Here is a 24,017-nt window from a genome sequence, read left to right on the forward strand (position 1 = left end):
ATGTTTGGTATTTCGCAACTGAGGCGATTCGTAAGGTGAAGTCGTCATGCTAAAATGATGTGTCAAAAACGATGGTATGTTTGGTTTGAAAAGATTGTCTTGATGACTTGATGGAAAGAAGGTTACTGAAAAAAGGTTTGATTGATAGAAAGAAATTTAAAGTCAAAGTTGTCCTTGATGAACGAGATGAAAGATACTCAAGAGCTTTGAATGAGCTAATGCAAGAAAAAAGGGTGATGAGGCCCTCAAAAAACAAAACTAGAATGATAGGGCCGGATGAACACCAAGAAAAATCAAGCTAATAGAACTGAAGAGAGTTTAGAGTATTCCAAGAAGAATTGACTATCTCGAAGATCTGAAGATGAGAACTTATAGGTTAATGCTATTGGTTCAACTTGATAGAGTGCGCGAAAAGAAAGTGGTAAAGAGGACTGAAGGACAGATGTAAACTTGAAGGAAAGCTGAGTTAAATAAATGTAAAATCACTTCAAAACTCCGAAAAGGACACACACACAAACAGAGAGAGAGAGAGACCAAGAAGTTGATGAGGAAATGTGAACCATCAAGCGATCTTCATCAGGTCAGTCCACTAGACTTATCAGGCACACACCGTGGGTTCCTATCCTAATCATGGGTGACGCAAGCCCTAGTAGGAAGATCCGATTTAAAGAACTCATACAATACAATTGTCGTCTTTTGTACCGCTCATCCAGACTTCCCAGACTGACTGGCCGATGCGGTGTGGCTCATACTACAACGATCTAGACCATCAAAGTTTCGTCACGAAATAGTTTCTCAGCTCTGATGACGTGATAGTTTGGCAATTGACTAAGTCTTCTACCAACAAAGTAACCTCGAGGAGTCGAGATTTCATACCCCAGCTTGTTGAAAACTTTTTTCTTTGCTTGTTCTGATGCCCTGACGCCTGATCAGCTATTAGCTTATTAGCTTAGAAAGATACAAACCTGACGGAGTTCAATCAGGTCTTTCATCCAACAGAGGGACAGTCCTGATCAAAATATTCTGTATACTTAATTTTTACCCCAGAGTTTGATCTCTCAGAGTGTTTTGCATCACAGGTCAAAGCTCAAAAGTCGAAAATCATCTTTCACAAAACTGAAGTGCTCGAGGAAAACGTTGAGAGGATCTTTTCCAAATGTCTCCGCATTTCAATCCAATTGAATTTATCCAGTCAACTTTGAGATATATTCGGAGATTAACAAAGAACTAAAATGATTATTTTAATTCATCATAAATAGCACTTTGAAGCTACTTTCGCTTTACTCGGTTAACTGTTTCTGATCTCATCAGTTTACGTTTTTCTTATCACACTAAAAGGTTCTGGTCTTCCTCTATCCTCTCTAGCAGTATGTGTGAAGTTACTTTTCGGTTGATTGCTACTGACCATTTGCTTACAAACCTCAAGAATCAATTTAGATACTATATTCTAGTCTTCTTGTACTCAAGTTCTTCTTGGCTTATAATTATTAGGATCTTAGACTTGGGGATTGTGGTGTTATTCCAAGCAAATTTCGAAAAGTCAAAATATGAGTGCAGTCCCGATGTAACTCTTCGAGTACATATTGTATTTGACTTGTAACATTAGAGACCATGAGCTGATGATTTTGTTCAAAGTTCTCAAGGGGACACACCATAGTCATGGATTTAATTACAAGACTATGTGCTAGATGCAGTCCTCAGTATGTGCGATCATCAGCTCAAAGCAAGTTATCAAGAGGAAATCATTTCTCCTTTCTGGAAGTTTTTTTCTGGTTCACTTCATTCATCTGATATGTTTATCATCCTTTTATCTTGACTCCATGATGATACAAAGTTGAATGAAATTGTATTTTGTATTCAAATTGATTGTAACAAATTTTGTGTTCCGAAAATCTATAAAGTCAAGGACATTTTGTCTCATTGCAAGAAAGTGTTTGCCTACCCAAAGAGGATGATCTTCTGAAACCATACCACTCGATTTCAACACTCAGACACCGTAACTTTAGTATCACGATCCAAAACTTTTGTTAACTAAGAACGTACACCAAGTCAGGATCAGAAATGTCAATACAAATTGTCAGCTTGAAAGATTATCTCACCTCTGAATGAAGTTGCTGAGCATGATCCAACTCTTTCTTAACTATATTTCCCGACTTCAAATCCACATCAAGTTTTTCAAGACTTTCCCTCACAACATCAAACATCGATACTTTTTTTCTCAATAAAATCAATGTTTACTATCATATCAGCCACCATAAACCAAGTAAATGAAAACATTATTAATTGAATATTAACTGACCATCTAAATCTGGAGTTAGTTGAAGACTTAAACTGATCTGGATCCTAACTTTATATGATTCACTTCTTTTAAGACAAGCACATAAATCACTCGTGATCTTTTCAAGTACGTTTGATGACAAAATTGATGGACTATCAATGATCACATTTAAGATTTGTCGCATACTTGCTACAGCATTCCATTGGACCTAGACAAGTAGTTTTGAATTAATAAGTTTCATGAGTCGTTATTTGATCAAAGTGAGGATGGTCGATGGGAATGTGAAAAACCTTTGGCATCCGATCGGTGAGAGACTGGCACAAAGCACCAACACCTCGTTGCACTGTTTCTGAGATCAATTGCTGTTCTATCTGAGGAGCGCTGGAGATCCTTTTTAGTAGCTCTGATGTACCAACTCCACAGATCCGTACCCCATTTGTTCGTTGCTAGATAGAAAAGTCGTTTAAATGTCGTTATCAGTCATCAATCAGATTGTGGTGTATTGTTTTTATGAAGGAGCAAAATAGAATGATTGTGACCACTAACCGAATCAGTAGGAGAAGATGATTGCATCAGTCTTTCAGCGACAGCCACAGCTCTCATCCAAAAAGAAAGTTCGACTGTTTCGGTATGATTTCTGCATAGATCATTCAACCAAAAATTGAGAGTATGATTGTGTAAGAACATGTGTTAAAATGTTCTAGTGAAGCTTTCTTGCATACATACTACCAGAATTCACTATTTTTTCGGCACAATTGGCCATTGTCCAAGACCAAGTAGAGTTTGTCTTATCGTTTGAATTGGTAGGTTGATTGACATGCTCAAGATCAGTGAGGATTTTCCTGCTCACGCGGAGAAGCCACTCCTTGAGATTGCACGTAAGTAAAGAGGAAGGGAGCCATGCAGTTAGAGGCGTGAATATTATTGTCGGGAAGGTTTATGGCGTGCTTACTATTGGATGGGACCCAATCGCCTTAGAGATCATGATACCGCTGAACCGGACCGCTATAGGGTCCTCCAGAACCTCGATCAAATCCCAACGAAGTTCCTCGCTTATACGCTGTATCATTCCGTGTGAGGTTTGAGAAGCTACGTCCACCAGTAATTGAAGTCCACCGTAGACCAAGCGGGTACGTATCCATTGTAGACTTATCTGATCGAAATCTTCAGTAGGAAACACCATAGCAAGTGCGCCGAGGAACTTCAATTTGGAAGTTGACAACGCGTCATTCGTTGGCTCGTTGAGGTACAAAAGTCGGAGATTCAAGCTACGGATGGAGGAATGATACGAAAATAGGTGTGGAAGGGAAGAGAGAGTTTGAAAGACGTGAGACTCAACACTCTTAAAGAATAGGCTTAAAAGGCTCCGATGGGATATGCCTGGATTGGGTATACTCCACTGGACTATGTACCAGAGACTTAGAAAGTGAACAAATGGCACAATGACCACGGAAATCTGAAAAACTTACATCCGATCTATATTGGTAGTGTGGAAGTCAAGGTAGCTCATGCATGCTGTGAGGAGATGCCACCATTCGAGCTGCTCAGGGTTCGGACCCGGCGAGGATACCTCTTCACACCCCATACCTACAATCTGATCAATCACCTCAGAGCAAGATGTTATGATACTTCGATTTGATTGCGATTTATTGAGGATCTCCGTTAAAGCAGATCTTGCGTGTTTCAGTATGCAACAATCTGAAGGCGGAACCCAAATCTTAACTATTCATCTTATCTGCAACAAAGGGCATTTCACTTACCATCAGATTTCAATAGATCAGCTATAGGTTTGAGTAATGCTTCAAGGATTGGTGTTTTGATCCTTCGATATGCAGAATTGCCGACAATAATGATACTGACCTAAATGAGGTGGTCAAATCAACATGAGATCTCAAAGGGTGTACATACTACGACTCACATCTAATAAGACCTCTGTCAACTCGGGTGCAACCACTGGTGCGCGTAGTATGCAGCCGAGCCGGTGGTGCAACTCAATCGTTATTGATGCTATTTGTGCTGAAAGAGATATAAACGAAACTTTGGTCGTACTGAGAGACATTTTCCAGGTGAAGTGAATCAGCTTTGCAAGCCCTTTTTTCCATCAAACATGAAGACAAAGACTCGCATACATCGTATGGAATCACAGAGCTATAAGGAAAATTGGACTCAACTCTTGTTCAGCAATAGCTAGATAAGATTCAGCATTGACGAGCATAAGCCTGAGCGTAGTACACGCTCTGATCCTCACAGAAATTTCGGGATCACGTTCGATAACACTTATCAGCGTGTAAGCCTGATGAGTCGGATACCCATGGGCAGGAAGTAATTGGGCCCAAAATGGATGCAAGGCTTTAGAATCCACTTCTGCGATACTTTTCAAAAGTGTGATCGCGTCGATCCTTAGCTGAGTCAGAGAGTCCACAGTCGGAGTTTGTGAATGATCGACGTCCACTTTTGATTGAGAGTCAAGATGTGAGGTACGTATAAATCGAGAAGAGGTGCTGGCCGTGGTTAACGTAGAATTTTGCCGATAAGCCGGATCACCCGAAGAGTTGGTTGAAGTGGACATTGATCCTTGAACAGATTTTGTAAATTGATAACAAGGACGTATGTAATCAATTTGACTTGAAAGATCGATGAGTGCACTTGAGCCCACTTTGGTCATCATTGCTGACATGACCCGTAGCAGATAAGATATTGCTATCGGTTGATTGATTTGATTATCTTTTTTTGATACTAGATGCGACATGGAGGTGAAAATCGAGTTGACGATGACCAGGCATTGGCGTTTTAGCACAGTTGGTGAAGAGTTGCTGACGATCTGTAAGAGACACTGAGAGATAGCTTGGACAGCGCGTGGATTGGTGACCAAAGTTGAGGCCAGCGATGTTGCAGCATTGATTGGAAGACCATCCTAATCGATCCGACGAGTTGATGAAAGCGAGAAGTCAATTCCTTCAATTGATGGTAGCCAACCTCGTAGACAATTCCTGGACTGACAAGAGTCGAGTTATTCATCTTGAGACGTAGCCTCAATTGACGCAACGCATCCTCTTGGTCTACCAACGTAACAGGACCGCTGAGGATGTCACCAGTCGCTCTTCCCATCAAACGAGCCAGTTCTGGATCAGGTCTTGATTGTCGATTCTTGCTTTGCATCTTGATAGCTGAGCAAGCAAAACCTCCTGACGCATTCAACCTGAATCAATTACAACGGACCAGTTATCAATTGATGATGTTGCGTCCGAGCTTGGATATCAAAATCAATTTACTCACCTTCAATCAGCGTATGGAACGGCCACACATAACGATGAAGTGACAAGGACGAAACAAAGAGAAGGACTTCAGTCATTAGCTCGACGGGGCCTCTCCAGGTCGGGACCGATTGTTTCAATGGCCAGGAGTCGACGAATTTGATGGCACTTTTCTCAAGCTTGACACGTCTCTCCTCTCCCTCTGACATTCTTCTTCTCCTCCTTGATCTACCCAACCACTAGGGATTATGGTAATGTGGTGCAGAAATAGTATAGATTCATGCTGATACATGCCCAACTTTGCACATACCGAGAAAAGGCGTTCGAATAGTCCCGAGAAAAATGGGATGTTGGCTTCAACCATAAGAGTCTCTCAATATCACTCTCACATCAAGATGTTCACCCAATATTCAATGTTATCAAACCCCAACCCTTAATCTCGATACATAAAACCAAAGCCAATTATTATTCCAGAACCAAGAAATAAGCTTACACAGAAGGATCAACCAAACCAAAACCCAGAATTACAAAATAATAAGCAATGCAATCAGATAATAACACACACACAAACTTTTTTTCTTTCGTAACACAAGAAACCAGGATTTGATTTTTTCAATTTTGTATATAGAGAGAAAGAGACGGTAACCAAAAGAATAACGAAATCAAGATAATTAAAAGATATAATCCAAAAACCAAAGCCAACCAGAACCATTGTTTTTTTTAAAAAATAAAATAAAATTAAACGTCTTTCAATCCTCCTTTTCTTAACACCAGTCTTAAGATGAGCTTTCATATCTTCTAAAGTATGAGTCATCGAATTCAATTAAGTTTGCTTATCAAACATCCTGATCAAATCTCCTACTGGTTTCTTATTAGATCCTGCAACAAAAGGAGAAGATGTTGAAGAAGGATTCGATATTACTGAAAACCGTTTCGTATGACCACCTGTGATGGCATTTTTAGTCAAGTCTAATGGTTGCCATGCACGAGCATGGTTCAAGGGTGTACTCGGGGCACGATAATGAGATGGGGTGTTGGGTGCTAAATGGAAGCAACAAAGATGTTAGGTGATCAAAGTCAGATGATCATGGGGTAGGAAGTAGCAATGACGTACCAGTAAAAGCAGGTTGTGATGACATAGGTGTTGTTCGACCAGTAGTAATCCCTCGTTCTAATTTAGATATTTCTGAATTACCATAACTTGTACTAGGTCCAGCCGAAGCTCGCTTTATTCCTGGACTGCCTATATTAGAACCAAGGCTTAAAGGTGTAGCTGCTATTTTGGTACTCAAGGCCGCAGTGTAACGAGGTCGAGGACTACGAGAACTAGGTGTACCTGGCGTATTACGAAGACCTTTGGGTGTGGGTGGTGAAAGTGGTGCCAACTTGGAAGCAAGCTTTGCAGGGGAAGAGGCTTGCCAAGTAGATCTTTTAGGTGTGGTGACTTCTGATGCGGGATTCATATCTTGAAGTCTTTCTAAATCGGGTGGAATTGGTGAAGTAGACACAGTTGCTGGGCAAGAAGCATGAGGCAAGGTAGGCGGCTGATGATCCTCGAGCTCCTCTGGTTCATCAAATGAACGTAAAAGAGGTGAAGTCGGATGAGAGCGCAGAGGTACTGGCGAGATAGGTTGAGGAGGAAGCTCAAGCGTTTGACGCCCAAGAGAAGTCCCCAGAGTCGATGGGGATACTGAAGAGTTCCATCCCCTGGTTGATGTGGCATCAGTCAGACCCCTTATCGAAACTGAACTGGGAACCCTCGTGCTAGTTTCGGTTGATTTATTGGTGTTTCCAAAAGTCTCTAAGGAGACTACTCGGCTATGTAGATCCACAAAGTCTTTTTGCAGTGCAATCAAGTAAGTGCTCTTCAAATCAGGACTCGCCTTGCTGTCATATTGTTGCCGCTCCAAGTCCTGCAAAAGTCCATCATGTGCTTTGAGTGCGTGTTCGAGAGTATTGATCTTAGCTGTTGACCAATTCTTGAACTGATCGAGTCGCGTCATTTGATCTTCTACCAGTTGCTCTAAGGCACGTATCCTATTCTGTTCAACCTGAAGCTTGTGCTCCAATTCATCGCATTGATTGCACCTGAACGGAGCAGCGGCCACGGAAGTAGAGGTGCTGAAGCTGGGAGTAGGCTGTAGATTAGAAACTGGGCGATCATCCTTGATCACATCGCGGACGTCTGGGCGTTGAGCATTAGTCGTTGCTTGGGTACTGGTAGTGGCACATCCATTCACAACACGCAGAACTCGTTCGTGCTCATTAGGAACTACAACTGATTCTTCAAGATCGATACCACGAGTAATGAGTTGGGATGGTGTGAGGCAGCGGTCTCCAGCTTGTTGCGTGCGATGAAGTCCAGGGCTCTCCCCAGGGGTTGGCATCCTTGGTAAGTGCTCCTGTATATTGGTACGATTATGGGAGCCATTATTATCCAAGATCGCGGCTATTTCTCTGATGAAAAACAGTACAATGTTGTCAAGATGCTGACTTATGAGTTTGTGACATGGTTTGAGTTTTAAAGACATACCTGGCGGCGCGATCTTGAAAATCTTGTGAGGTTGGCTTTGCGAGATCAGCGGATGGGCCGGACGATCCCTTCTTGACCGCGCGATCTTGACAATTGATCTCAGAAGCATCTGAGCCTGAACACAAAGAAATTCAATAGGTTAGACATCCATATATACCTATACAAAGCAAAAAGACTACGAAGCATGACGAACCTCGACGCGACTGGGAGGACCTGAAGGGTGCGCTGAGGACTGAACCGATTTTTCTCACCAGCCCGCTCCGTGGACTGGCACTTGGACTTGGAGTACGGCTTTCATGCTGTATGAAAGATCGTACACTAGCCCCCGGAGAGTTGTTGAAAGGACTGTTTTTATTTGAATTAGGTGCTGGTGAGGGAGATTCAGGTGTAAGAGCGCGAGTCTGACGGTTGGTACTTTGTTGTAGATCGACAGCTGGAGCAGGAGGTGGAGGTTTGCGTTTGCTGGGAGATGCCTGGTGGGCGGCTGAACCATAATGAGGTGAATAGTGAGCATTAGCTGGCGCGCCGAGGTGTTGAGGGGTGGGCCGGTGGTGAGGAGATCGATCGGAGGTAAGATGACGTTGGGGTGTAGGCTTTCGAGGAGGACCTGAGGGAGGCTTGACTCGAGCTGCCGTGTCTGAACGCTGACCTGGACTCTGTCCACTTTGAGACTTGGGCGAAGGCCGAGGCCGACTTTGTTGACCGGAATGAATCATATAGCGGTGTCGATGATGATCGCCTTGAAAACTACGGCGATCAGGAGGAGTCGATTGGACCCCAGGAGAGGCAGGTGAATGAGGCAAAGATGAAGGATAAAATTGTTGATTCTCTATGTCGACAAACGCAGTTTCGGACCGTCGAGGGCGATGTGGGGAGGGCGTATTTTGAACTGAAGAAAGTCGAGGCCTAGAGCCGTCAGGTTTTTGGCGATGAAAGGGCGAGCCAGGGGAGTTTGGGTTGCGTTTCCTGATAAGTTCAGTATCGTGCAGTGAACGGACCAAACACAATGAAGATGAAAATGGCCCATAGTAGAAAATGAGAAACTGTCAGACGCCTTTCAGAACAAGTCATCATGAGCAAAACTTACGGTGAGCCAATGACCATACTCGAGGTTTCCTGTGAGACTTGAAAGTGTGATAAAAGGATCTCAATCCGAAATAAATCTCGAGCTGGTGAAATTACGTCCAAAGAGAAAATGAAGCTAATAATAATCAAGATACACAGCAGTCAGTATAACTGATAGACAATGGAAGAGCTTTACTAGGAAGGCGCGAGTTGACGATGACTTGCGGATTCTCAATATTTTTTTTCTCAAGTGAAAGGGATGTGACTTACTCAAAGGGTCAAGTCCATAAATTCAAACGGTCAACTGAAATGAAAGTCAGAAAGACCACTTAGAAGGGAATACTACCTATGAGAAGCTGATGATGGTGAGTTTTTCAAGCAGGATTGGTTGAGAAGCGAATTGGATGACAACAACAAAGGAACCTTGCAAAGACTAAGTCAGAACGCCTATGTCCTAAAATTTAGAGATTTCCCTCTTCACTCCAACATTCTAATTCATGACTCACGTCAAGTAGTCACATAAATTGGACAGTCAAGTCTACCCACTCAAGCCATCCGTCAGCAAACTCATCCATTCGAATTCCCAAATGAATAATGATCACTCTCAGGCGATTCAAGACTCAAGGTACAATATAGCTTTCGCGGTATGAAGACTTCAACTTACGGGTCGGGGTGGATTTATCGCTTCTCAATCTGACTCACCACGTCTCGAAAGACATCATCCAGAGGAAAGGAACGAAAGGAGAAGGAAATCGGATTCACTAGAAACCGCTGGAAATGATCATATCTCAAAGCAATTCTCTACCCTTCGAAACTGTCTCCAGAATCCTAGGATTGTTATCGACAAATTTCAGGCTCACCTGAATCCAGTGATGTTCAACTTATTCAGACTATTATCTATTTCCATCGGACCGTGATCTATTCATATTGAGATTAGTTTCTAAAACCTGGTCCAAAATTCTTACATCAATCTCATGAACTGAAATATTATAATTCCGAATGTTGAAGGCTAATAGACCAAGTTGTGAGAAATTTCGATCAAAAACAAATCAGGCTCAGAAGACCATGAAGATGATAAATAACTCCACTCTTTATTGTCTTGATAACTAAAGTTGCTTCTTTGTAAGTTACATTTTGTGAGATTTTTGTTCACTAGCTTTGATATTTGTATTTTTACATGTCCAGGTTGCAATAACTCTTTACTCGTTTTCATTCTTGTTCTGAAATTTTGTCTTGGTTGTAAAAGTTTGGCTATATAGTAAGTGTGCGTCAAGGCCGAGACCTATTTGTAAGTTTCATATTGCTGGATTTGTCCTTGTAAACTATCACTGCAAGTTTCTACTGAGGATTTCAAATCATAATCAAGAAAATCTTCAAGAATGGGATTGAAGTCCAAGCAGTAGGCCGATTCAAGGAGTAGAGTTGGCTGAAGTTGATACAGTCATTTAAGAAGAGCTTGCCCCAAATTCCCCGCCAATTCGCTTGAGTTTTGCGGGCAATTTGGGGCAAGCTTTTCTTAAATGACTGTAAAAAAAACTTGAATGTCAGGTCAGTTGAAAGGTTTCTGAATGCAATGTCCTGGTCATGCAAGGTTGGATGCTTTGGTTTGCAGCTTTGAATGATTACCAAGAGGTTCACCGTTTGCCTACATCACTTATAAATTCCGCCAGCAGACTCCTAGCATGAAGCCCCTCAAAACTGTTGACTGACTCAGTGATTGGATGGGTCTGTAAAGCGCGTCTCCATGTGAATGTACAGGTAGAGTTTTTTGATGAGGAAAGCTGTTGAAGCCTGAAGGTGTGAAAGACAAGGTTTGCGGAAAAAGTTTATTTACACCTTTGTATAGAAAAATGTTTATTCACACCATGGCGACTCCAACCTAAGGATCGCGGTCAATACGATTGAGGAGAGCGAAGGTGATACATCCGATTTGCATGTCATTTCAGCTGTTCATCTGGCCCATCATCATTTAGCGTCATTTTACTCGAAATCCATCTTCACGAAGAAACGAATCGAGAAAACCCGGATTCACTGACAATGCTCACACCTTCGATTAATAGTCTACCGGTCGAGATTGTGCATATGATCCTGGAGATATTTATTGGTGGAGGGATGGGTTCCTCCAGGTACAATATCACCGATCCAGAGTATGCCGACTTGGACGTCAATGAACCATCAGTGGACGAACTCAACCTGAGATTCGTCTGTAAAACGTGGTCCAGAATCGTCACTCCAATGTTGTTTCCTATACTTTATCTGAATCCGAAACGAGCGCAACTCTTCTTAAAAAACTGGTCAACTTCGACAAATTCCACAAATCGCATCTTCCCGTTCAAGACCTTGAACCTGTTTGTGCGACATGGCGATAGCTCCGAGTCAAATGAAACTGATACTAATGCTTGTAAGTTTACAGAGAGCTTGCTGTTGAGATACGTGCTTCACTGAGATTCTTGGATGTTATAGTTGGTAGATATCCATTCTTGTCGATGGACGAGGCGGTAAACATTATCAAGTTACTGGGTCACAACCTGAACAAGTTAAATTTATGGTTTTTTAGTGGTTTAATGTGTGTGACACCAGCTTTAATAAATGCGGTAAAGCAACTCAAAAATCTGGAAAAGTTAAGCGTCATAGACTGGAATTATTTAGGACACCCCAGAGAATCAGATACAACATATATAGGCTTTCTACTTCTAGCTACTCCCAACATCAAACATCTGACGATCAGTGGCAACCCCCAGGAAGTACTAGACTTGACGTCTCCAGCCCTCTCAAAGTTACAAACTTTCTACTTCTCTTGTAATGAGGAGGACTTCGAAGCCGTCGCCCATATCTGTAAATTGGCAAAAGATACCTTAAGAGTTATTGGTTACCGATTCAAACATACTCCTGCTGAAGGTAGAACGCTGATCTTCGAACAAATCAACAACACACTCGAAGGTTTGTTTGTAAATGGTGAAGAAGGATGGCTTCCAGAAGAGATCGTCAACATGGAATTTCCTAGACTTCGGGTGGTCAAGATAGTCCAGCTTATGTGGATCAGTTATGACGATTTACTGGATAAGCCTTATGTTCGTAATATTCGAACACTTGTGATAGACTCAAGTAACAATTCCGGTGATTGGGAAGAAGCTATAAGATATGGAGATGGTATCAAGTCATTACGGAAACTGAAATATATAATCTTCATTACTAAAAGCGAATGCTCAAAACCGGATGCTGGACTACTACATGATCTCGGTTTGAAAGGGATCAAGTATTACATCTCGCCAAGGTTAACACCCGAAAAACTCATGGTCAGTACATATCAAGTTGCAATCTGGATTAATATTGAGAGTATAAAATTTGACTTGAGGTCCTCGTGTTTTTCTGGATATTCAGGAATTAGACTGGCAACTCAATGGTCCGATAGAATATTGAACACGCTTCTACAATTGTTTGTTGGATCTTTGAGATTTTCTCAAATGTCCAATTCATATGTGAACCTGATCAATCTTTAAAGTTCAACAGGCGCAATTATGACTTTTCAAAGAAATAGACGTCATTTGCCAAAGGAAAAATTTCTTCAATACTATTAGCTAGTGAAGTATTTCAGATGGTCACTTTCAACTTGTTTCAATCATCCATCTCCTTTGTGACATACAGTGTCACTTTACCCTTTAGAACTTCTCAAGGTTGCTCAAATAAAATGTGCTCTAGTGTTTTACTATCCTTTGACCTAGGTTTTTTTTGGTCAGAGAAATCTTTTTAGGTTGTTTAAAAATCTTTACGCTATAACGGTAGGAAGAAGGGAGTATCCAGTGTGTGGTTCCACTTTGCAGATTTATATCCTCCATGCATCAGAACCTGAAGCTTCTGTAATATATTGCATCATGTTGGTGAATGTTTGATTGGCCAATCTGTTTTTATCAACAGAGTATCTACTAATTGATTCATTTATGGACACCAATATGAGAAAGTAGGCGCAATTTTTTTGATATTTGTTGAGATTTGTTGCCAAAGCCAATATGCAGAAGCTGACCCACAAATTCAACAGCTGGTTATGCAGAAGAAGGAAAGTCCATCAGAAAGGTCAAAACCAAGGGACCTCTGCCAACCATTTTTTTCTTGAGTATCAAAACTGATCAAACATATGTCTGGCCACTATCCTTATTAACTTACTTGACCAGAGTGTGAACAAACTCAATTTCATATTTCAGCATTTTGGAGGTGACAGTGTGACACCAACTCAAATCAATGCTATAACACAATTCAAAAATCTGGAAAAGTTGACCATCAGTGACAAGTGTCCATTTGGCAATGGACAATATAACTTCAGAAATTTTAAACTTAGAACATCCAGCACTATCAAAGTTACACAGCTTTTACTATTCTTCTTTCATGAATGACTCTAGTCTCTGATGCTATTGCCCACAATTGTCAACTAGCAAACAATACTTTGAGATTTATTGCATACAGATTTGAATGTGTATCTCTACTTACAGTAACAAGCTGATTCTTGCACAATTCAACAGCACACTTGAATGTCTATTGAAAGACCATGATGGTAAAACTCTTCCAGAAGAAATCACCCACATGGAATTTTCAAGACTTATGGTTTTCTGGTTTTGTATGTCTCCTCAGATGATTGGCTAGAATATATGAATTATTTTGCCAGCCTTTTCTTTGTGATATTCAAACACTTTTGATGGACTTTCACACTTCAAGTGGTGATTGAGAAGAGCTTGTGGGGTATATCAATCAATGACAAAACCTAGAACTCATAATCTTGGCTACAATCAATGTGGGAATGGAATTGTCACCTGGACTAATGTGTGATCTTGGTCAAAAAGGAATGGCACCACCCAATAAATTCATGGTCATTGACATTATGGAGTTAATCTAGATCATCATTGAAGCTAAAAATTCTAATCCTGGTTTCTTCACTTCAGATAATTAGAAATTAGACTTGGTTCCAAGCTCAATGGTCCAATGGATGCCCAGGAACTAGATGGCAATCCCAATGCTCCAATTCAGCATGATCACACTCCACAGATTTTCTATTCAATGTATACTATTACATCAAATGTGAAGAGCAAATGCATTGATTGTTACTGAATCTTGTACTTTTATGACTCATGCAGGACAGATCACAGCCTGCAACTTAAAGAATTCAAAATTTTATGGATGTAAGCCAAATTTGCATATCATTGAAAACTTACCAAGGAACATTTGTCCCTTATACTCAATAAGGTGTAAGAATCCCCATATACTAGGCTAGGCCACTTCTCATTTAGTCCATGCTTTGATATAATCAACAAGAAATGATTGCTGTTCAACAGTTGGCAGTAGCTTCAAGTGCTCCACCTACTTCCACACTGGCAAATGCTATAATTGTGCCCCTCTTTTTCACACTTGATCAATCTAAGAGTTCATGTTGTGATACAAGCACTTTGAGATATTTTTAATAAGAGATACAGGGCTGTTGTGTGACAGTACTAGATTAGAGAAGTGATTGTGAGGTCAAAAGGTCTTTTCAAATATACATGTCCTATATAATAAAAGGAGAAAAGGCCAGAATTGAGAACAGGTAATTAGCCCATTAAACTCACAAAGAAGTAGGATAGAAAGAGGTAGAGATATTAATGCTAAACTTGATCAATATTTCAGCTGTGAGAGAAAACAAAGGTCCAACTGATCCACACAATGGGGAGACGTTGGGGCTTCTGTTGACCAGACCGGGACCCACCCGATGGCTAATTCCTAGCTCCCGAGGCCGGGTCGGACTCGTCTGGCTTCCAGGACGTGTCGGCTACCGCATATCCGGATGCTGGGGCCGGGGTGAGTGATCCGGTTCGTGAATGATCGATCGAAAACACAAAGTGATTTGAAAAAAGACCATCGACATTCAAAGCATTAAGAATTGAACTCAAGAACAAAAACAAATTAAGAAACTCCATGTCAACGCCATCCATGGAACATGAAATACAAAATGAAAATCAAACCCAACTCCAAGAATCAGAATCAGAATCAGATCAAAACCAAAATCAACTTCAACATCAACCTCAAGTAAAAGTTGAAATCAAAGTCAAAAAGTTTTCAATCATCACAAGATCTATCATCTCATTCACAATATCTATCATTTATTCAATTCTAATTCAGATGATTTTATCAAAATATAACTTGATTTTGAATCATGAAGAATTTCAACTTACTTCATCTTCAATTAGTTTATCAATCTTAGAATCAATCTTAATCTTTTATTTTTCATTTCGTTTGAAATCTAATTCAAGTTGGTCTTTAATTTATTTTTTATCGCTAACTTTAACGCTTTTAAAATTACCACTTTGTAAGTTTTTCTCTTCTTGAATCATTACCGTATATTTGAAGAGAAGAAGAATTCAATGCTGACTATCTTTTTTTTTCGCCTACAGTTACGCTGGTTTATAGATACTTTTCAATAATCTCCATTTCAAATTTATGTTCAATATTACTCATCGATACATTATCTTACTTTGGTCAATTTATCATTCATCTGAAAACATTTCATCTCAATCGATTCAATTTATCTCATTCTCAAATTCAACTCGGTCTATCCGATCCATTAATGTTAATCTTAAGTCTAGGACTAGTGAGCTTGATAGGTGGTTTGTTCGATTACGTATCAGATCGACTTATTCTTAGATCTCATCTACAAACTGATCTCGATTTGGCTAATCATAGAGCTAATTTGAATGATTACTTTCTCTTAGAAAAGTCAGTCAAGAAATTTCTTCCAAAATTTATTGAACCGTTTGAATTTGAACTTTTATAAATTGAAAACTGATCAATTCGATTTTTTTTCCAGGTCAAAGATTACCAATAATAAACTTTTACCTGCACCAAGAATGTTAATCATTCAACTTTCAAGTATGATCTCAGTGACGATGCCGATTTGGTTGATGAGTTCATTTTCAATTGGTTCGACTTGGATTTTGATCTTGATCTTATCAATCTTACAATATTTGATCAAATTACCTATCAGTTTCAAAACTGTTCAAACCATGATCAGTTTGGTTATGATTAGGTTGGTTGGATCGAATCTGATTTTGAATTATTTAATTAAAGATAGTAGAAAAAGGGACATAATTGAAGATGTTATTGAAGATGTTATTGAAGATATCAGAGAAATGGAACAGATTGATGATCTTGCATTGATTAAGGATGCTAGAGAAACAGAAAAGGTTGATAGCATAGATGGAATCGAAGCTATCAGCGAAAAAGACAAGATTGAAGGGATTGATGGAATTGATTTAAATCAAGATCTTCAAGGGAAAACAGATTAATTTTTTTGTGGAATTTGTGATTTGATGTTTATTTATGTAAGTAAGGTTTTAGTTATTATGATGCCATTAATGAACTCTTTTTATCTGCATACTCATGTGATGATTACAAAAACAACAAATACCTTGGTTAGAAATTTTCTCAACTTCTTTTTTTGTTGTAATACACTTAAATCATTATTAAATGTTGCGTTTCAAATCTGAAATCTTGATCTAGAACCACAAAACTACATAACATGGATTGGACTCTTGATTACATGAGTGGTGGTGTGATAGGGCCCTGTTATGCCTCTAAAATTGGTAGTCATCTGGAACGACTTTGGAGCTCTTGCAGAAGCCCACTGTGGAACTGCTAGGGCTGTCCTTGGCTTTGCCTGCTTGTAGCTCTAAGGCAGGTTTGATCTTTCTTTGGAATAACAAACGCTGCAATAAAACCTTTCCTGACTCTAAGATACACGATAACAGAGATTAGAAGTGGGCAAAACTTGAAGTCGTGAGAGCAGTGTACAATCCCGAAAAGTGTTGGGAGCCCAAAAGCCACATTTTCAGACAACTACCCTCTATAGACTGGGGTCCTGGTGTGATGAGAGTCCAGATGATGAGACTGAGTCCAATCCAAAGAAATTGACCTTGAGGAAGATCAGATGGAATGATTAGTCTGAGTTTTAGACACATGATGTCACCAGAACCCAATCAACACCAAGGAATTCATAGACTATTGCAAGGAAGGAGATCACTCAATTGTTGAACTCTGTAGTATCTGTATAGAGAGGGCGTATATGTTGTGTATTACTCTCCTTCCTTCCTTCTTTTCTCTTTGAGGTTTCTTCTCCTGCTTTTGCAGTTGTATAGTTTCTTTCTGATCTTTCTTCGTGGTCCAGACTTCTATTCCAGCAGAATACATGTTGGTTGTAGATCAGTCTTGGCTTTGGCCTGTAAGTCACTTTCTACACTGTAAGCATCATACAACTACATACCCCAAGTGGGAAGGTGGAAATGATTGAGAATATAGTTTGTCATAAAAGGATCCACCACAGCACACTTGAGCCATAACACCCACGCTACAAATGTGCAGCAGGCTAAGTAAATAGTTGCCTATCTTGTACATACAGGTCTGCTTAGTTGTCTGCTCATCCAAACAAATAAATCCCATGTGATTCAACATGTAACTTTTTTGACTTTGATAAAATTGTCCCAAAAATAAACTACAGCTATTTCATTATATATTGGACATTGGGAAACAAATAATGAAGTTTTTACTACCTTGAAGTAGATTGAACTTCAAAATTTACCAATGAAAAACAGACAATACAGTGGTTGCTGTGTTTAAATCCAGTTAAAAACTGAAATTTCAACTTTATTATTTTTCTTGATGTCCAAGATATAATGAAACAGTAGTACATATATCTTCATAGCTACTCAGGCAAAATTCTCAAAACCATTTGTCAGTAACAAAAAATGTGTTACATGATGAAATCACACCCATTGAGTCAGTGTATGTAATCAATTTTTGGAATGCTTTTGTCAAGTTAAAAAATGCTACAGCACGTATTACATATGAGTCACTTATCCAGATGAGTGGAGCACCAAGTAGACCTGTATGTACATGATAGCCACCTATTCACTCAGCCTGCTGCACACATGTAGTGCAGGTGTTATGGCTCAGATGTTCAGTTATAGATCCTTCTATGACAAATTATACTCCTAATCATTTTCCTCTCCCCACTTGGGGAAGTTGAATGATGTTGACCATGCTAGTGAAGTTTGAATTATCCTCAACTTTACAGCTATAGACAACTTTGGAAATTAGATCCTGATACCCACTTTCCCGTTCTTGGAAGAGTTGAAGATTCATCAACATGCAGAAGTTTGCAGTTCCTGGTCACTTGCTATCAAGCTCTGGGGGGTACACACAGTTGGTGGGGCTTTTGTTCAGCTAGACTTATTTGTACACTTCCAAGCTTGCAAATGAATTCAGACAGCAAAATAAGACACCCAGACAAGTAATCAGAACCTAGAAACATTGAAACTCAAATCTTGGAAAGAGTTGATCAAACTCCAGAACTTAAAATTTTCCAATTTTCAAAGGATTCTGAAAGAAGATGATCAGCAATACAAGTCAAAAGATGAATCTTATTTGAGAATTGTTGATGATGAATTTCTAAACATATGATCCAATCACATCAAAAAGTCGATGTTAGTTCTCATTCCACATCTTAAACAGAAATTATCAGTTGAAACAAAAAGGAGAGAAATTACATTACCTTTTCTAATCTCACACTTTCCAATTTCCAAATCATTCATATTAAGTCTTAAATTCATTCCTTCATACATTTGATCCATTACTATTTGTTGTTGTCTTTGTAAATTTCTCATATCCATACTCAAATTCCATAAAAATGATGCTTGATCAGGTTTGAAACCCCAAGATATGATTTTGGATGAGAAAGTATCAGGGTGATCAGTGGCTTCAACCAATAGTTTTGAAGCTTTATCTTGCTCATCTATTTATCAAACACCAAAATCAACACAAGTATGCATAAAAGGTTATAGATTATTTCAAAAAAAGGTTTTATTTACCCCAATTCAATCTTCCGGATGATTTAGATCCCATTGAAGGAGTCAAACTTTTCCAAAACGCTTTCCCATTCTCATCCTTACCTTGTTCATTATAAAGAATGTTGAGTTTCATTCTAAGTGTATGACTATCCCTATAAGTTTCTTCTGTCATTGATGCAAAATCAATCATACATTTAGTAACAAAAGTTGCAGGAAGTGATCCGATCTGATGTGTCTTATTAATTTGATTCCAAGTTGTAATATAATTTCTGATGATACGGCTAATATTTTTGGGATGCCTGTTTTCACGGAACAAGAGATATCCTATCCACATAATCGCTTCACATAACTGCTGTCTTGACCTTGGAACTTGAATATAAAAAAATACAAAATGATTAATCTTAAACTCCAGTATGCTATTAAAATTTTTGGTGACTCACTCTTATATATTGATTGAACTTGTCTAACCCAACGGAATCTTTCATATGCATGTTCAATTTGAAAATCAATACCATTGAAATTATCTCTCAAAGGTTCAAATTTTTGGGTATGGATCTTATAATTTCCAAATAGATATAAACTGCTCAAAGGGTATCGAAACCAATCTAAAACATTTCTAAATCAGTGTTGTGATCTATGTTTAAAGGAAGCTTGTTCTTAGGAACTCACTCAAAGACATAGCATATGAACCTCTTGGAGGTATATAATCATCTTTTGAATCAATTCCAATCCATTGACAATAAGACCTTATATGTTGAAAAGTGTCTTGTTGATAGCTAGGCTGATTCTCAAAAACTTGTATCAATCTATCTTCAATAGGTAACAAATTTAAGGCTTCTCTGATTTCACGTATTCTGGGTTTAAGGGAAGCTTCCTTAAGTGGATTTATTATTTCTGCTAATTCAATTACCCTTGATATCACTGACATTGATGATTGATAATTTGATTCATCTGATTGAAAATCAAATAAACTGAACTTTTTGTATGAAATCCTTTGTCTGAATGAACGCACTTTTGGTTTAAGGGTTTTGCTTGATGAAATTGGTTTGTAATCCATTAACTTTGATTCATCTATGCCTCTGAGAACTCCTTTTTGAACATTCAAGTTCAATGGTCCAATATTATCCTGATGATCTGTTGTAGAAAATTTTATCTCATCTGAGTGTGTAAGTCTTTGCCTTTTCAATCCTTCTTCAATTGGTGCATTTGATATTTTTGGTGGCACGTAGAGTGGACTGTTTATATCCGGGTTATTAATTACATTGCTTTGATGCCTTCCCTCAAGCTCATTAGTCTCAGTTGGAAATGCTTGGTCAGCTAAGCGCTTGCCTGAAGAAGTTCCAATAGATGGTAAGACCAATTTTTCCTTAGCTGTCTCCAATTGCATTTCCCTTGATGGTTCCATCGTATCTTTAGCATGGCTTGATTCTACAACCGGTTGCAATTGAGATGTATCTCTCTGAGAACCAAGATGACTCAACAGGTTATCAGCCCATACTTTTGCGTCTCGAAAACCCAACTTGGTGACTGTCGGGGTAGTTGGTTTCGTGAAAGATGGCATGCTAGACGGAAAGTGATAATGAAGAAAGACTACTGGGCTATAGTGAAATCCATTTTGACCTTCTGGAATGGGATTGACTTGAATTTCTTCGGCTCTTGAGCTTGTCTTATAAGGTCTAGATGATGAATACAATTTATTATTATCACTAGCTTGAAAAGATTGATACAATTTTGAACTTTGATGAGGACCTATCAATTCATCATCCATTGGAATTTGTTTAATATTAAAGACTGGTTCGGATTCTGTCATCCCTCTAACTAAGAATGAAAAGTTGAAGAAATTCAAACTGATAAACCAGATTGTCAAGTTTAAACTCTTCACCATTTTAATTGACTGTTTTTCTAATAAAACGCCAATCTTCTCAAGGCTAAAGTATAAGAGGAAAAACACTTCCGCCTATCTTTTGTATAAAGGACTTATATAAGATTGTTTTACATGATATTCAATTTGTCAATCAAAACCTTCTGACAAAAATCGTCCTTTAAGATTCACCTTTTCATGCGTGTCTGATGTTTCGAAATTTTCACTTTTGTATGAACTTGATGCTGCGTGACTTAATGTATCAGTAATTCACATAATTTGACACATTTCCGTTCGATGGAAACTCAAGTAATCGGGTTTCATGACCATTCAAGTCGCTCGCTAAAACCAATTTATTTACATAACTTGATGATCGAACAAATTCGAGTTCTTTGCAATTTTCAAGTGTGTCATTGAAAGAAACTGATTGTGACCATCATCTCTCAAAAAGAACCTTTCAGCTAATTCCAGTAAAATGATATAAAACGATGATCTTTATTTGTATTTATCTAAGATCATCACAAATGCTTCTCATCGCTTTTATGCCAATACCCTTCATTTTTCATGTACCGAAGCAAGAGAAACCTACTCAAAGGAATCTGAAATGTAAATTACTCGTCTGAACTTCTAATACGGTTTATATCTAACTTGTTTGATAGTAGGAGATGTGACTTCCGGCCCAGTTTTCTGTGCCTTGTCCTCAGATGTGGTATCCATCATCTCTACATCTTGTTCAAACACGTTAGGCCATAGACATATATTCCCATCTTCACCACCTGTGAGTATCATACCACTCTGAAGAAGATGAACAGATAAATCGAATAATCAGATTCATGATCTTGTATCAGAACGAAAACAAATTACTCAACTCGTTCATCGACAATTGCGGATCTCACTATATCAGTATGCCCTCCTGTTAGTGAAGCCAGTAGATTCCAAGGTACGTTTGATTGATTAGAAGGTTCAATTAATGAAACTTCACCTCTGATAGTATTTGAAGTTGGCAGAAGCAAAAAAACAGTGTCAAAAACAGTTTCTCACATTAAGCAAAAGTTGAAATGTATCAAACTGACGATTGTGAACCAGAGAAATAACCAAAACGAGATTGAATCGGATCCACATGCTTAGGTAAGTTGGTAGAGTCTATCAAATAAGAAGTTGGATCTCTCCAACTCGAATGTGGCCTTTCAAGTTCGCCAAGTCTGATATCACCAAAATCTTGAATCAAACCCAGCTAATGTGGATTATTTTGTCAGATATGGAATCAAATATAAGTTGAATTGATGATTATAAACGACTTACATCTTCACCATCCCAAACAGCCACTGTTTCCATATCAGTTCCAGTCCAAACAAATCTCCCATCACCACTCCATCTAGATCTAGCAAGACTAGCCCCAACATTTCCAGTAGCAATCACTGCATCTTCTTCATCAACCAAACGAACATCATAAGTCACAATCAAACCATCAGTAGAAGCTGATAATAACTTATGATGTTCAGTAGGATGAAAAGCTAAAGAAGTGATCAAATCTGAATGAGATTCAGTATAAGTATGTAATGGGATCGGATTAGATCTACAATCGAATAAATCGATTCTCGGTTGATTTTCATCACCACTACTTGCACTTAAAAGATTACCATCTAATGAAAAATCTAAACTTAAAAACGGATCAGAACTAGAACCTAAAAAAGATCTTTATTCAAAACCCAATTTTTCCATCAATTTCAATCTCTTGTTTTTGTGTTTTTTTTGAAAATGAAATGATAACTGACCTTTTAATTCAAGTATAGGTAAACTATTATTCATTCGAAGATCCCATATTGATAAAATCGGATTTTCAGAAAACCCAGCGATTAAACAATTCGGTTTTTGATCGGTTGATTTCAATTCATTGATTCTACCATTTTTATGATGCGTGGTTAAGGTTTGATAATTAGTTAATTCTGATTGTGAGTTTAATTTGATGATTTGAATGGAATCAGATAAATCATCAGTTGAATATGCCCAAGTTAATGGTTCTTGAATTGATAAAGAAGTGATTTGTAAAATGTAAGGAATCGTGGTGTTTGATGTGTTTTTCGAAATTGATTTCTTTACTAATGGGTTCGAATGATGTTTGCTTTGAGACTGGTTTAGATTGACGTTTGACATTTTGGTGGATGGGAAGTTTAAGGGTGATGCTGAGTGAAGTCTTGATGGAATTTAAAAAAGTTTTGACTTCAATCGGTGATGGTGAAGGTGATCGAGGTGAAGAAATTTTGGAGACTGCTGACGATATGTTTATATGCTATAGTAAATACCACGATATAAAGCTATGAAATCACGTGACTTTCAGAAACACATTCCAATGGTCAATCGTGATTTGTTGCAAATCTTTATTGCGATTTGCATTTGCAAAGCTGCAGTCCACACTTGACCAGAATTAAAGAAACCAAAACTATAGCTCAACAACTGAAGTCGCGATGCTTTGGATACCTTATATTTGAATCATTCTGTATATATAATTTACATTCTAACCAACATAATAATCCTACTCCTCAGCTCCAAGGTATCAACTGCAAAATGTACATATTTCAGCAAAATAAAGTATTTTATGAGAAAAATTCTTTGGTGGAACGATGGTTTGAAGTACAGTTTTGGACATCATCAATCTTTCTCTCGACGGGGTGTTTTCATTGATTATATCGCAACAGATAATGGGGTCATCAGTGATTACATGATTTATTTTCTGGGACAAATGTCAGTCACAGCAGCGAGTTTGTTTTTCAAGATTCAGTCACTCAATTGGAGAGTTCTTTCACCGACTCTAGAAATGCCTTCATGCTGTGGTAAAGTCGATTTTACAAAGCTTTGATTTTTTTCTCATTTTGTGGTCAGTTCCAGAAGATCTTGGAGGTAGCCATGGATTTGATGCGACAGGAATCGTCGCGTCTTTGTCGGCCTCCCGACTCCCGAGGCCTATGTGCTCTTATTCTTTATTTTCCCCGTTGATCAGCTTCTCTGTGCCATTGGTTTGTTTCAAAGACTTTTCTTTGGTCTATAATATCTCATGGATTCACACTCTCAAAGCAACATCTCTTTCATATGGATTATTCACATTTCACATTTACATACTTTGCACCACCATTTGGTACTTTGCGAGTGTGATAGGAAGATTTACTGC

The 24,017-nt window shown here is 38.7% G+C and overlaps 6 protein-coding genes across 6 annotated transcripts; 2 read left to right on the top strand and 4 right to left on the bottom strand.

Moving 5' to 3' along the window:
* Positions 1 to 1,794: 1,794 nt before the first annotated feature.
* MELLADRAFT_70698 (uncharacterized protein) lies at positions 1,795 to 2,725 on the bottom strand (the record flags this gene model as incomplete). The annotated part of the gene is made up of 4 exons (XM_007404545.1): positions 1,795 to 2,031; positions 2,100 to 2,209; positions 2,300 to 2,486; positions 2,569 to 2,725. 4 exons carry the CDS (start codon positions 2,575 to 2,577, stop codon positions 1,981 to 1,983), a joined length of 357 nt encoding a protein of 118 aa, XP_007404607.1.
* A 3,630-nt stretch (positions 2,726 to 6,355) lies between these two features.
* On the bottom strand, positions 6,356 to 9,169 carry MELLADRAFT_89305 (uncharacterized protein; the record flags this gene model as incomplete). Its single annotated transcript, XM_007404544.1, has 5 exons — positions 6,356 to 6,573; positions 6,647 to 8,025; positions 8,066 to 8,180; positions 8,259 to 9,031; positions 9,153 to 9,169. 5 exons carry the CDS (start codon positions 9,167 to 9,169, stop codon positions 6,356 to 6,358), a joined length of 2,502 nt encoding a protein of 833 aa, XP_007404606.1.
* Positions 9,170 to 11,167: 1,998 nt separating this feature from the next.
* On the top strand, positions 11,168 to 12,630 carry MELLADRAFT_59274 (uncharacterized protein; the record flags this gene model as incomplete). The annotated part of the gene is made up of 3 exons (XM_007404394.1): positions 11,168 to 11,332; positions 11,353 to 11,482; positions 11,537 to 12,630. 3 exons carry the CDS (start codon positions 11,168 to 11,170, stop codon positions 12,628 to 12,630), a joined length of 1,389 nt encoding a protein of 462 aa, XP_007404456.1.
* Positions 12,631 to 14,754: 2,124 nt separating this feature from the next.
* Positions 14,755 to 16,434, top strand: MELLADRAFT_102011 (uncharacterized protein; the record flags this gene model as incomplete). Its single annotated transcript, XM_007404395.1, has 4 exons — positions 14,755 to 14,950; positions 15,312 to 15,458; positions 15,778 to 15,865; positions 15,957 to 16,434. 4 exons carry the CDS (start codon positions 14,755 to 14,757, stop codon positions 16,432 to 16,434), a joined length of 909 nt encoding a protein of 302 aa, XP_007404457.1.
* A 2,048-nt stretch (positions 16,435 to 18,482) lies between these two features.
* MELLADRAFT_102012 (uncharacterized protein) lies at positions 18,483 to 20,875 on the bottom strand (the record flags this gene model as incomplete). The annotated part of the gene is made up of 5 exons (XM_007404543.1): positions 18,483 to 18,592; positions 18,696 to 18,935; positions 19,012 to 19,359; positions 19,431 to 19,595; positions 19,660 to 20,875. 5 exons carry the CDS (start codon positions 20,873 to 20,875, stop codon positions 18,483 to 18,485), a joined length of 2,079 nt encoding a protein of 692 aa, XP_007404605.1.
* A 603-nt stretch (positions 20,876 to 21,478) lies between these two features.
* On the bottom strand, positions 21,479 to 23,005 carry MELLADRAFT_89307 (uncharacterized protein; the record flags this gene model as incomplete). Its single annotated transcript, XM_007404542.1, has 5 exons — positions 21,479 to 21,646; positions 21,721 to 21,835; positions 21,925 to 22,085; positions 22,154 to 22,536; positions 22,627 to 23,005. The coding sequence occupies 5 exons, from the start codon at positions 23,003 to 23,005 to the stop codon at positions 21,479 to 21,481; spliced, it is 1,206 nt and encodes a 401-aa protein (XP_007404604.1).
* Between the last annotated feature and the right edge of the window lie 1,012 nt (positions 23,006 to 24,017).

This window comes from Melampsora larici-populina (assembly GCF_000204055.1).
Source record: "Melampsora larici-populina 98AG31 unplaced genomic scaffold MELLAscaffold_2, whole genome shotgun sequence".
Classification (NCBI taxonomy): Eukaryota; Fungi; Basidiomycota; class Pucciniomycetes; order Pucciniales; family Melampsoraceae; genus Melampsora; species Melampsora laricis-populina.